The following is a 12,072-nucleotide window of genomic DNA, read 5'->3' as shown; positions in this document are numbered from 1 at the left end:
AAATAAATCTGAAAAAATGAAAATCACACGAGTTTCCTGTTGTAAAACCTGTATATGCTGCAGCACTACCGGGTGCGGTAGTGCTACTGGTTGGGTGCAACCAGTAGATGTCGGACTGGGACCAAAGCTGTGCTGCTACACTGAGACGCAGCCCATCCATTCGCACACGTCAAATTGCCTCATATTTCTTTGGAAGCAGCTATTGTAAAATTCAGTGACACACCAGTAACCTCATAATTTTATTAATGCTGTAATGGCATCATTTTATAGCTTTCACCATAAGCTTAAAATCAGACATAATTCTACACTGAAAAAACTTAAACTTATTACATTAAACATGATTGCTTGCAGTATAAAGTGCATCAGTATCACATCTCCTCCTGAGATTAATGACCATATAGATACTCAACGAGAAAAGTTTGTTTTGTGTGCAAAATTTTCTTAATCTTTAATGTAATCTTTTACCTAGTTCTTATATTGCCAGTCACTGTAGTAATAAATATAACTTCAATCTTATTCTTTCTGGATTTTCCAGAATCCAAAATTTGAAATTCATCACTTTCTCCTCACTCTCACTTGAATGTGATGAGGTAGTCAGGATAAGCTTGGTTGTCATGAAACACAACGTACATGGTGGGGTTGTCCGTTTTGTCCACAACGCTGTCATAGCGGTCGTGAGGCTGCAGGCTGTTCCGAGGTGGAGGCACCTTCATGTTGCTTTGGCCCTGAGTGTAGATGCCTGTGAGGACTCGGGTGACGAACATTAACTGAGAACCGTCAGCAGCTGGTCTGGAGTAGGTGGGGTTGGCTGAGTAGCTGGCATTTACAGCAAAATATGTCCCAATACCATATACAGTTGCTGAGTGTGAGAAAAAAGAAAAAGAAAAGGGAAATTAACAATAGGTACTAATAGCTGCACTGTAGTGATTTCCACTGTCAATTACATGATAATAAAAAATTATTAATACAAAGTGTTTTTGTACCACGTCATGAATTGATCATAAAAAGAAAGCACACCCTTGGTCACGTCTATGGTTTTAATTCAATTTAATGTTATTGTTGTGGTCCCCTGGGGGCTCTGACTGCCCTGCCCTTTTAGTTATATTTTCTATTATGTTTTCTTTTTCTACCTGTATATTTGTCTGTGGGTGTATCATATGGATTTTACAGTTTTCATATATCAGGACATACACCCCACAGATTTTATGTTAAAACAGCCTGCCATAACATCACTGAAAGCCATAAAGAACATCATCCTTTTGATTAATGAGAATCAGGGTCATAGAAATAATAAGACTGTTGCAACTCACTAAACAGTGAAAAGAAAGTTTCTATTAATATTTGTTTTTTTTAGCATCCTAAAAGTCCTCTTTTGTATCCATAAAGGAAGGCCAAATGTAACTATACTTAAGACTGTAAAATACTGGAAGCCATCTGCAAATGACCCACCATCAATCCCTCTTTCTATAATTGAGAACCAATAGAGACATGATCTCTTTACAACTCTGATGGCTGAGATCATCATCATAAGATCATAAAGGTTTAAATGCCTATGTAAAAGCTTGGAGGGTATGGGGTGTGTAGGAGGTAATAATTTCTAAGACAAGCTCAACACCAGTGATTTGTTTTTAAGCAACAGAAAAATTTTCTATTTTGTTCAGTCGTTGTTTACTATATTAAAAGATTATTACCATTTTGCCCAGCAAAGCTCCTGTTGAATCCAGTGTTCATGATGGAGTTGCAGTTTTCCTGGGTTGTCCCGTGGTACAGAAGTTTTTCCCCTGCTCCGCCCTCCTGTGCGTTCTTATCAGAAATGCTTTTCTTCTGTGCTTCGTAGGCGCGCCGCAGGTGAATGTTCTGCAAACGCTCAATCTGACAAGAGACACCAAGGCCAAAAAATCAGTGAGCTGCCAAACAAACTAGTGCTGGATGTTAATCACACCTGAGGGCAAGGTTAATGTGTTTATAGTGTGAATCCCTATGTTTCAGGTATGAGAAGTTTCTCTATCAATGCTTGTTAACTAATTACTTTGATACTACATACCTGAAAAACTTTTGAAAGGTGACACGTTGCAGGTAAATTTTGGAGTTTTGAGCATTTCTGAATTTAAAAATATTATGTTCTTTTAATGTGGCAATCAATTTGTTTATAGAATGTGACAATTGATTTCTCTTAATTTGTTTTTTGTATATTTTTACATTTCAATTTTATATATAAATTTAAATAATTATAATAGTTATAACAGAAATATTTAGTTATTCTGACTTTTTTTTTAGGCATAACATTTAATCATTGGCAACATTTATTCTTAATATAATTTTTTGGTGCATTTAATAGCATGTGTAAACTCATTATTTTAATAATTTAATTACAATGCTCAAAAACATTAAAGGAACACTTAGAAAACGCATCAGATCTCAATGGAGGAAATAAATCATGCTGGATATCTGCTTATGTGGCTAATGTGTCAGGAATTAAATGAGCCACAATGTTGGACGGAAATTATCAATATATACAGTGGGCTGAATTCAAAGACACCGCAAAAATCCAAATGAAAGAAATATGCAACTGGGTTGTCCATTTTGCCAGCATGTCATTGCAGCAACTCAAAATGATACTCGGTAGTTTGTATGGCCCTCTCCTGCTTCTATGCATGCCTGATGGATGGTGTCTTGGGAGAATCTCCTCATACATCTGGACCAGGGCATCACTGAGCAGTGTCGGATGGACTGAAACATAATGTTCCAGAGGTGTTCTATGTGATTTAGCTCAGACTAGTGTGGGCGACAGTCACTGGTATCAATTCACTCATTCTCCAGGAACTGTCTGCATACTCTCGCCAGATGAAGCCAGGTATTGTTGGGCACCAGGAGTACCCACTGCCTAACCTGTAGAGGTCTGTACGTCCCTCCATGGATATGCCTTGCCAGACCATCACTGACCCACTTTGACATCTGTCACATCACATGTTCTCAGGGTGAACTTGCCATCCATCCATCCATCCATCCATCCATCCATCCATCCATCCATCCATCCATCCATCCATCCATCCACCATCTTCCGCTTATTCAGGGGGCATAGGGGCAGAGAAGCACAGATCTCCCAAATGGGCAAACTCCCATGCACATTCAAATATCCTCGAGAGGATGAAGCTGGTCCAGCGTTCCGTGACCAGAATGAAAACCAGATTGTTCCTCTTGAATCCGAGGTTCAACTAACGGACGGAACCTTCTTTCCAGCACCCTGGCATAGACCTTACAGGGGAGGTTGAGGAGTGTGATCCCTGGATAGTTGGAGCACACCCCCCGGTCTCTCTTCTTAAAGATGGGGACCATCACCCCATTCTGCAAATCCAGTGGTACTACCCCAGATCTCCCCGCAATGCTGCAGAGGTGTGTCAAACAAGACAGCCCTACAACATCCAGAGGCTTCAGGAACTCAGGGCAAAACTCATCCACCCGAACTTGTCACTGGCGAGAGAACATACTTCAAAAATGCCTTCCAGTAACAATTGTAATAAGAATGATAATAATGGTTGTGAAGCACAATTTCTCAGCTTTTAGAAACAGTTTGAATTTTTCCAATAGGACAAATGGTCACGTAATTATGGGAATTCAAAGTTTGTTTGATTTGACATCTCAGCGGTGATACACTCGGTGTTGATCAGCTTATCACAGCAAGTAAGGGCAAGTGACAGTGGCATCAGGGGTGATCGCCACTGTTAAAGGGTTAACCACCTCAGTGACCTCACCCCCAGTGATGGGCAAGTCATCCCCCTCATCCCCAGACTCTGCTTCCACTACAGAAGACGTGTCAGTGGGATTGAGGATGTCCTCAAAGCATTCCTTCAACCACTTGAGTATAGCCTCAGCTGAAGTCAGCAGCACCCAACCTGTACTATAGACCGTGTGAGTAGAACACCACTTTCCCCTCCTGAGTCCCCTGACGGTTTGCCAGAATTGCTTCAAGGCCATCCAAAAGTCTTTTTTTTTTTGCATTTTTTTGGCCACAGCGGCTTTTCGTGACAGTGGAGAGAGACAGGAAATGGGGGAAAGATACAGGGGAAGACACGCGGGCAAATCGGCGACGGGCCGGGACACGAACCCGCGCCGCCTGCACCGCAACGCGGAGTGTGTATGTGGTCGCCGGCTTCACCACTAAGCCACCCAGGCGCCCCCAAAAGTCTTTTTTCATGGCCTCACCAAACTCCTCCCATACCCAAGTTTGGGCTTGGGTTAACACCTGAGTCGGGTTCAGATCAGTCCTCAGATCATTCAGGTCATTCCTCTCAATCACACCCCTCCAGGTCTCACTGTCATTGTCCACATGAGCATTGAAGTCTCCCAGCAGGACGGTGAGTCCCTGGATGGAAGACCCTCGAACACCTCACCCAGCCACTCCAAGAACGGTGAATCCTTTGGCACATAAGCCCAAACAACAGTCAGGACCCGTTCCCTGGTCCAAAGGTGCAGGGAAGCAACCCTCTTGTACACCCGTGAAAACACCGATGTACAGGCAGGAAGATGAGGGGATACAAGAATACCCACCCCACTTCAATGCCTCTCACTGAGGGCACCTCCAGACTGGAACAGAGTCCAGCCCCCCTCCAGGAGACTGGTTCCAGAGCCCAGGCCATGTGTTGAGGTGAGCACGACCATATCTAGCCAGTGTCTCAACCTCTTGCATTAGCTCAGGCTCCTTCCCCACCAGAGAGGTGACATTCCATGTCCCAATAGCCAGTCTCAATAACCGGGGATTGGACCGGCAGGGCCTCCAACTTTGGCCACTGCCAAACACACGTTGCACCCGACCCCTACATGAGAGCGGGCCCATGTCTCCTGTTTTGGGCTGTGCCCGGCTGGGCACCGTGGGCTAATGCTTCATTAAGAGGACCAGTCAAATCTCTTTCAACTCTTATATGTAGGAGAATAAAGTAATGAATAAGTAGTATGTACCCAGATAGTATAAGTAGAAACTGAAGGGTTTCCTTGTGCAGGGAAAGCCACCCACCTTCATCACAGTCTTGCTGACAGTTCGTTTGAAGTCCTCCTTCACTGTGTGGTATTCTGCAGAGGAAGGATCCAGTGTAACCACCTTCATAGTCTCAGTAGCAGCCATATTGTCCCAGTATAGAGGGAACGTAAAGTCTGAAACAGACAGCATATTTGTTATATTTGATTAGGTCAGATTAGGCAGCAAGGTATATAGCATACATAGAAGAAGACATAGAAGGAGCCTATGTTGACTTTTATTATGCAATTTACAACTAATTTTTAGTGAAGCAGCTACAAACATGATTTTGGTGTATGAATGAAATCAAAACAAATCTTGTAATGAGTCCTCTTTTGCAATGAAATCTGAAATCAACATAATCAGACAATCCTGATTTTCATCAATAGACCCTGCTGATAGTGTGGGAGCCAAGTTAAGTTAGTTGATATATAAAGCATTTATTTTGCTGTAAACCTTATTTTGTTTAAATAGTAATTTAATAAGTAAAGTTAGGGTTAAAATTTAAGTAAAATTATTTTATTACATTCATGTTTACATATTGGGGTCTTGTTGTGAACAGGTTTTCAGTAAAAGCTGGGTTAGTGGGTAGTTTGAGCTTGCCACTTTGTGGTTTTATGCAAATTAGGTGCAGCGCTGGAGGGGGAGAGAGGGGAGTGCAGGGCAAAGCGCTGCAGCATAGGACAGAGCCACACGGTTTTTCTACCATAGTTTTGTTTATTGTGGAGGAAAACTTAGGCCTGGATGCTCTTCATAAAGGATGTGAAACTGTGGAATAAAACTTTCATTTTCTTTCTGCATCGGAGTACTGTGGAAGTTTTTCCTCTTCGAACGAACAGACACGAGTGAAACCGGGAACATTAACCTTGTGGCAGCACAAGTAGTATGTTAGTGTAATTATTTATTTTAAGAAATTAAGATTTGTTTCTAGTGGATTAGCATTATTCTCAAACTTCCAACTTCAGTATCAGTGAGGTTCATTTTGTAAAATCACTGTGAACTATCTTCTCACCTGGCAGATTCTCAAGTCTTTTCAGCTTTGCTGTCTGTCTGCTCAGTGGTCGTGTGGCCTCCATCGTCTGTAGATTAACCTCCCATGTGAGCCCCTGTCCATCTATTATTCCGTTTGTTAATTCTTTAATTTCCAGTTTGTGATTGGCTGTTTTGGGAAGCCTTTCCCAGTTACCATTATGAGCCAGGATGCACCAAACCACTCTGTTGTACAAATCATCCTCCTCCCTGACTCTCACCTCTCTTACGAGGGTGCCGTACTGACACTGACACATTTTTTGCATCACCCGGGCGACCCCATCTTTTAGCCCGCTCACTGTTAGGGCTCCAGACTGATCCTTTTGCATGACCAGCCCCTCAGCCTTCACCAGCTCCATCAGATCCATCATGTCATCATGTGTGAGGAGTTCCACTTCCTCCTTTGAGAAGGTGTTACTGGAGCACTGGGTCTGATATTGATGCTTCAGCTTTTCCATGGCATCATCAACCTCTTTTTTGGAAGGACCCAGGAACATGAAGACAGATTGCTGACTTGTAAAGCTGATATGGAGACTGCTGAGGCATGTACTCATAGAAGGAGGAGGCTGTTGTTGTGGTTCTTGAAATGACACTAGAAGGTGGATGAAACAAATCAGTAAAATGTGTCTTAAAAACTTTGATCAGTATTTTTATTTATATTTATATTTCAGCTTGTGAATAGTTCTGTCACCTCTGTTGATTACAGCGGGGGAAAACATCTGCATCGCTTCCTCTTTAAAAGCCAAGAAGACATTGATCTTCATCAGGATGAGGCGGATGTCAGTGAGGCTATCTATGGATGACGTGCAAGCTTTGATCGCTCGAAGAATGGCACCTGCCACAACGACAGGGTCCAACCCTCCAGCTCCTGCAAAAACACAACTTGCATTTAGTTGTGTGTGTGTGTGTGTGTGTGTGTGTGTGTGTGTGTGTGTGTGTGTGTGTGTGTGTGTGTGTGTGTGTGTGTTTAACAACAAATATTTAGAATGTCTAACAAAATAATTACCAGCACAGATGGCAGGAATTGCCACAGAGGTGTATTGATACCATTCACAATAGGAAATGATATCACACACAAGCTGTTCAATGACAGTTTCATCCTTTTGTCCACACACATGAAAGATGGCTTTACAGGGGAAGTTTCCAGACTGGGTCACATAAATTTCTCCTCGGTTCACTTGTGCTGCACAGAAAGTGACACAGGAGACATGAGTGACAAGAAGATAAGCAAGATGAGAAGATCAGTAGCTGCTCCTCTTTTCTCACCTGCTTTCAATTCAGCTTCCACCTCTGGTCCAGCTACAGTTAAGATGTCTTTGCATACGCCATCTGCAGAAGAAGACAAAGAAAAGAAACATAAAAAGACTTAACAATCTTTGAACAGTCTTTGATTGCAGCTTTGTGAGGCTGCGCTAATATGCTAATGCTAATATCATTCTTATAATTTTATACTAGGTTTAAAAATGCTGGTTTAGCATTTTAGTATATTAATGCAACTACTTCGCACTAGCATTAATAAATGCTGCTGCTGCGGCCCCTGCTTACAAACCTTTATAGAACCAGTTATTCTATGAGAAGCATGCCAAACTCTAATTTTTTCTGACCCAAATTCAGGACAAGTTGTTCAATAATTTGGTCTGTTGTTAAAAAAAAATGTCATAAATACAAACCTCATGGCAACATTAAATGAAATATTGCTGAACTGAGGAGAATGAATACTGATATATAGATAGTGATATATTTTAAGAAATAATTAAAATCTTTCTCTGGTACTTTCTTGGCCTACTCACAACACTATATGCATTCTTTACTTCAGTTTTTTGGTAATCCATCGAATTGTTGTGGACAGGTCTCTATATAAATTACAGCTACACTAAGATGCAATATGCCAAAGTTTCAATTGAAACTGTGACATGTTGCAGTTGGATGCAATGTGACATTAGACCCTGCACCTACCCATTAGATTTCTTAGTTATGCTTCCTGCTTACACTGACTCATCAACACACATGACCATATTTCCCAATTAATCCACATGCATTTATGTCCCTTCCCCTTTCTCTTGAGTGGAGAACAGAAATTCCTCATGGCCAATCGATGTACCGGGCAGCATACCAGTTTACCTCTCTGCCAGACTGTTAGTGTCTCAGTTATCTTTATTCACCTGTTTGCCTTCCACAATGCCTATAAGCCTCTATTTTGCATTTTGTAAACCATCAAGCCTTTTCCTGCTGAATTTGCCATTTTGTGCACGCAGAATGTGAAACTACAGCCATGTTAGCTTATTACGAGTAAAATACAATATACAAAAAAGTAGAAAAAGAAAATACAAGGAAGTAGTTTACAGCCACTGGTACATTACATTACAACTGGAAACGTCAGCACCTGACAAATAACTACTTCTATTGTGGGGCCACGACTATCTGTGTTCATTTTTGCCAGTTCATAAGTATATGATGAGGTTTTTTTCCAACTGATGTTGGTAATATGAGATGAAAACTTGAATCTTCAAAGATTAGCTTTCACACAGGAATCACTCTTTCTGTTCAGATATTCTTGAACATACTGTTTGCCTATGCCATCCAAAAGAGCCACCATGATGGCTAAAAATAGCTTTACAATTACAGCATGAGCTTCCTGCTCACTAGGACTTCCTGCGTTTGGATGCATCCACAGGTTCACCTACCAACATCAAAAGTTTGAAAGTCGGTTGTGTTCACGACAACATCTGTAGTCTCATTAGTGATGTCACCAAACACCACATGGAGCTTTACCCTGCTTCCCAGTGCCATGATGATGTCATCTAGGTCACTGGTGAGGGACCTGAAGATTGCTAAGAGAAAGAACACCACACTTTAGATATTTTTTGATAGTTAATTTGATGGATGAGGGTTCTAATGAAGACAGTAAAATATGGCACTGGCCAAATGCTTTGTAACTCCTCACTATGTGTCTGAGTCGTGCTAGTTTACCTTGGCCTCCCTGGTTCATATTTAGGCTGAGCTGTTTGTAGACATCATGGTAGCACTGTAATTAAAAACACCAGAATAACACGAATAAATAATTGATTCATGCATGTTACAGATCAGATACAGGATGTATATCAAGTGACACTGACCGCCTCAGAATCAGGATAGCCAGGTTTAATGACGATATGGATGTTTGTAAGAGACCCAGTGGATGCAGATAATCCAAACTGGTGAATGACATCAGTCAGCACTTGAATGGCTTCTTTCAGGGGGTATTTTAAAACAATTCCTGGTCCAATAATTGGGAAGGCAACTGAACTCAAGCTCCGCTGGACACAGAACTCCAAACACTTCTTCAACCCACTGCCAAGAGCCTGTAAATCAAAAATGACATATTTTTAACTTAAGTAAAGTTTCCTATTTATATGAAGAACTTAACCTTGAGGCTCCACAAAAAGGAAGATTTAGTTGCATAAATCCTCACTTCCAGTTTGTGCTTCACTACTTTAACTATTTGATCTTTTTTGTCTGTGCTATTACTTTTCTACACTGTGATATCAAGAAACCATCAAGTCATTCCAGGCCGTCAACAGTGAAGTGCACTTCATTTGCTTTCTAAAGGTAAATAAGCCACAAATCAAACCTTTTCCTTCACAGAAATGTTTCCCATTGAATGTATTTAATTTTACCTGCACACTCTGTCCTCTCACTCCATCCCAAGGCAAGCACTCAATGAAGGAAATCTTGGAGCAGCCCAGAGATGGAGGTGCATCAACCAGCTGAACATCACCAGGGGTGAGGGCACAATTCGCTATGACTGAATCAAACTTTGACTTTAAAGTGTTGCCAGCTTTACTCAACAGACACTTGCCAATATTTGTAGAATTCAGCTGCTTGTTGAGCATGGGGACCACCAAAACATCCACCTGTGGAAATAAGATTGAATAACATGAATGTTGCTGTTTTGTTTTGGGATTATGGGAAATGGAAGAGAATGGAAATGATCAAACCTGTTCATTTTCCAAACTGCTGAGCTTGATCTTCAGGTTTGTTTTGTTGACCGCAGAGCTTCCAACAGTGCTGTACATGCTACTGTAGATCAGAGAACTAGGTGTGTTGCTGAGCCTGCTGGTGCTTCGTGGTCTATTATACACATGTGAGGACATCACAGCTTGCTTTTCTTGGATAATGACGCGACAGGAGCTCTCTACCAGCTCTTTGCTCACTTTACCATCTGCCTGGAAGTATTGCTGAGCCCCTGGTCCATCTAGAGTCAAAGTGTCTACTGTCATACTAGTAAGAGTTGATGTTAGGGCCTCCTTGGCCTCCTGAACATGACATTGAGGACCAGACACAAACACACAAGGATTTGGGAAATGTGACGCTTTTAAGGTCACCTTGGTCTGTTTCATGCCGATCAGGGCTAAGATTTTATCAAAACAGTCGACCATTTCAGGATTGGGCAGATTGATGGTTTCTTGAGTTTCCACTTGATTCATCTTGATGTCATGAAGAACCTCATTGAGCTTGATGACATTTTCACTGTAGCCCACCAATCGTACTTTGGTCCCAGCAGTTCCTCTGGCTCCAGGGATGAAGCTGATATCCACTCTGAGCTCTCTCCTGTTTTCCTCGTTCTTGGCTTTCATCAGGATTTCTTTCACCCTGCCAAGATCTACAACACCCTGCAGCAGTACAGTCTCCACTTTAAAGTCTCTCATCACTGCTGCTTCAGCCTCATTCAGAGCATCAGAGGACAAACTGGACAGAACCAGATCTGAACCCACCTCAAGGTAAACAGGATTTCTGAGGCTCTGCTGGAAGTGAGTTTGGTATTTGGAGATGGCACCACTGGTTGTGATGAATGTTAGCAAAAATGTGGAGAACTTAACTCTCTTCTCCTTTATGTTCTTAATCAATTCATCAAGTTTTGCAGTTCCTGACTGGACCTCTTTGTCAGGGCCTTCTAAAGTGATTGTGGCTCTATCTCTGTTGATTTTAACCTCTGGATGATAAGCACCCATCTGTCGATTGAACTCTTCTTCTACTAGTTTGAACTGCTTCTCCACAATTGGCAATTCCTTTGTGGTGGGTAGACTCTTTTCAAGAACTGCAATCTTCTCCTTCATGGCACCTGCCTCTCCCACAACCACAGCATAGCCGCTCTCTGTGTAAACTTTGATATCATCTGTCTTAAAGGAGGGGTCCTGCAGTACCATTTTGATCTGTTTTGGCTCGAGCACATGATGGCAGACATAGCTCTCAGTGAGCTGGATGAAGACCTGATCCACCTGCTGCTCCCATTTCTCTGCAGCACCACTAAAACCTCCTCCTGGCCTCTTGTCAACTTCCCCTCTAACTAAAGCTTCTTCTTCATCAAAATTTAACTCCACTGTGCAGCCGATTGCAGACAGCTGCTTTTCCAAAAATTTGTTTGCTTTGCAGTTGTCTCTCAGGTAATACAGGAGAAAAACATCTATCCTGAAAGTCTTCTCAAGATCTTTTGTGTTTGGGGTTGTAATGCTCTAAAAGAAGAAGAAAAAAAAAAGAAAAAATTAACAACTTTATGGTATAAGATACTACTTGTAAGCTCTTGTATTGTATCACATTGCACTGTAAACCCGGATAAGTTGAATCTACTTAAAAAAAACCAAGGTAACTCCTTGCCCTAAATTTTTTAAGTGCTGAAACAGTTCATTTAACTGAGCCTGTTAAGTAAGCACTACTCCATTTCCAGTTGAACTAAATTGTATGTTCTAATTGACCAAACTTATCTTTTATAGTTCATGAAAAAATAAAATGTTTTTTGATCAATCAATTCCCCTATCCTTTTCATGGTTGTGTGGGGGGTGGAGCCTATCCCAGCTGACAAGGCAGTAAGATGCAGGGTACACCCCATACAGGTCACCAGCCTGTTGCAGGGCTGACACAGACAACCATTCACACCTGTGGGCAATTTAGAGAGACCAATTAACCTGACCCCAGTAACTGCATGTCTTCAGATTGTGGGAGGAAACCCATACAGATACAGGGAGAACATACAAACTCCACACAGCAAGAGTCCC

General features: G+C 41.8%; 1 protein-coding gene across 1 annotated transcript; it reads right to left on the bottom strand.

Moving 5' to 3' along the window:
* Nucleotides 1-338: 338 nt before the first annotated feature.
* LOC115797490 (protein mono-ADP-ribosyltransferase PARP14-like) lies at nt 339-11,100 on the bottom strand. Its single transcript, XM_030754072.1, has 12 exons — nt 10,018-11,100; nt 9,697-9,933; nt 9,157-9,381; nt 9,011-9,065; nt 8,725-8,871; nt 7,307-7,369; nt 7,047-7,223; nt 6,732-6,908; nt 6,024-6,632; nt 5,012-5,148; nt 1,692-1,872; nt 339-859 (listed from the first exon to the last, which is right to left on the bottom strand). Exons 1-12 carry the CDS (start codon nt 11,029-11,031, stop codon nt 573-575), a joined length of 3,309 nt encoding a protein of 1,102 aa, XP_030609932.1. The 5' UTR covers nt 11,032-11,100; the 3' UTR covers nt 339-572.
* Between the last annotated feature and the right edge of the window lie 972 nt (nt 11,101-12,072).

The sequence above is a fragment of the Archocentrus centrarchus genome, chromosome 18 (genome assembly GCF_007364275.1).
Source record: "Archocentrus centrarchus isolate MPI-CPG fArcCen1 chromosome 18, fArcCen1, whole genome shotgun sequence".
Taxonomy (NCBI): Eukaryota; Metazoa; Chordata; class Actinopteri; order Cichliformes; family Cichlidae; genus Archocentrus; species Archocentrus centrarchus.
The sequence above is the reverse complement of the archived record's forward strand: the minus strand, read 5'-3'. Positions and strand labels throughout refer to the sequence as shown.

Excerpts from the sequence above, each read along its gene's own strand:
- LOC115797490 (XM_030754072.1), bottom strand. The coding sequence starts at position 11,031 with ATGGGTGCTTATCATCCAGAGGTTAAAATCAACAGAGATAGAGCCACA. Across the intron at positions 7,224-7,306 it reads GGAAGCTGAATTGAAAGCAG|CACAAGTGAACCGAGGAGAA; the intron begins GTGAGAAAAGAG and ends CTTTCTGTGCAG. Across the intron at positions 5,149-6,023 it reads AAGACTTGAGAATCTGCCAG|ACTTTACGTTCCCTCTATAC; the intron begins GTGAGAAGATAG and ends TGTCTGTTTCAG.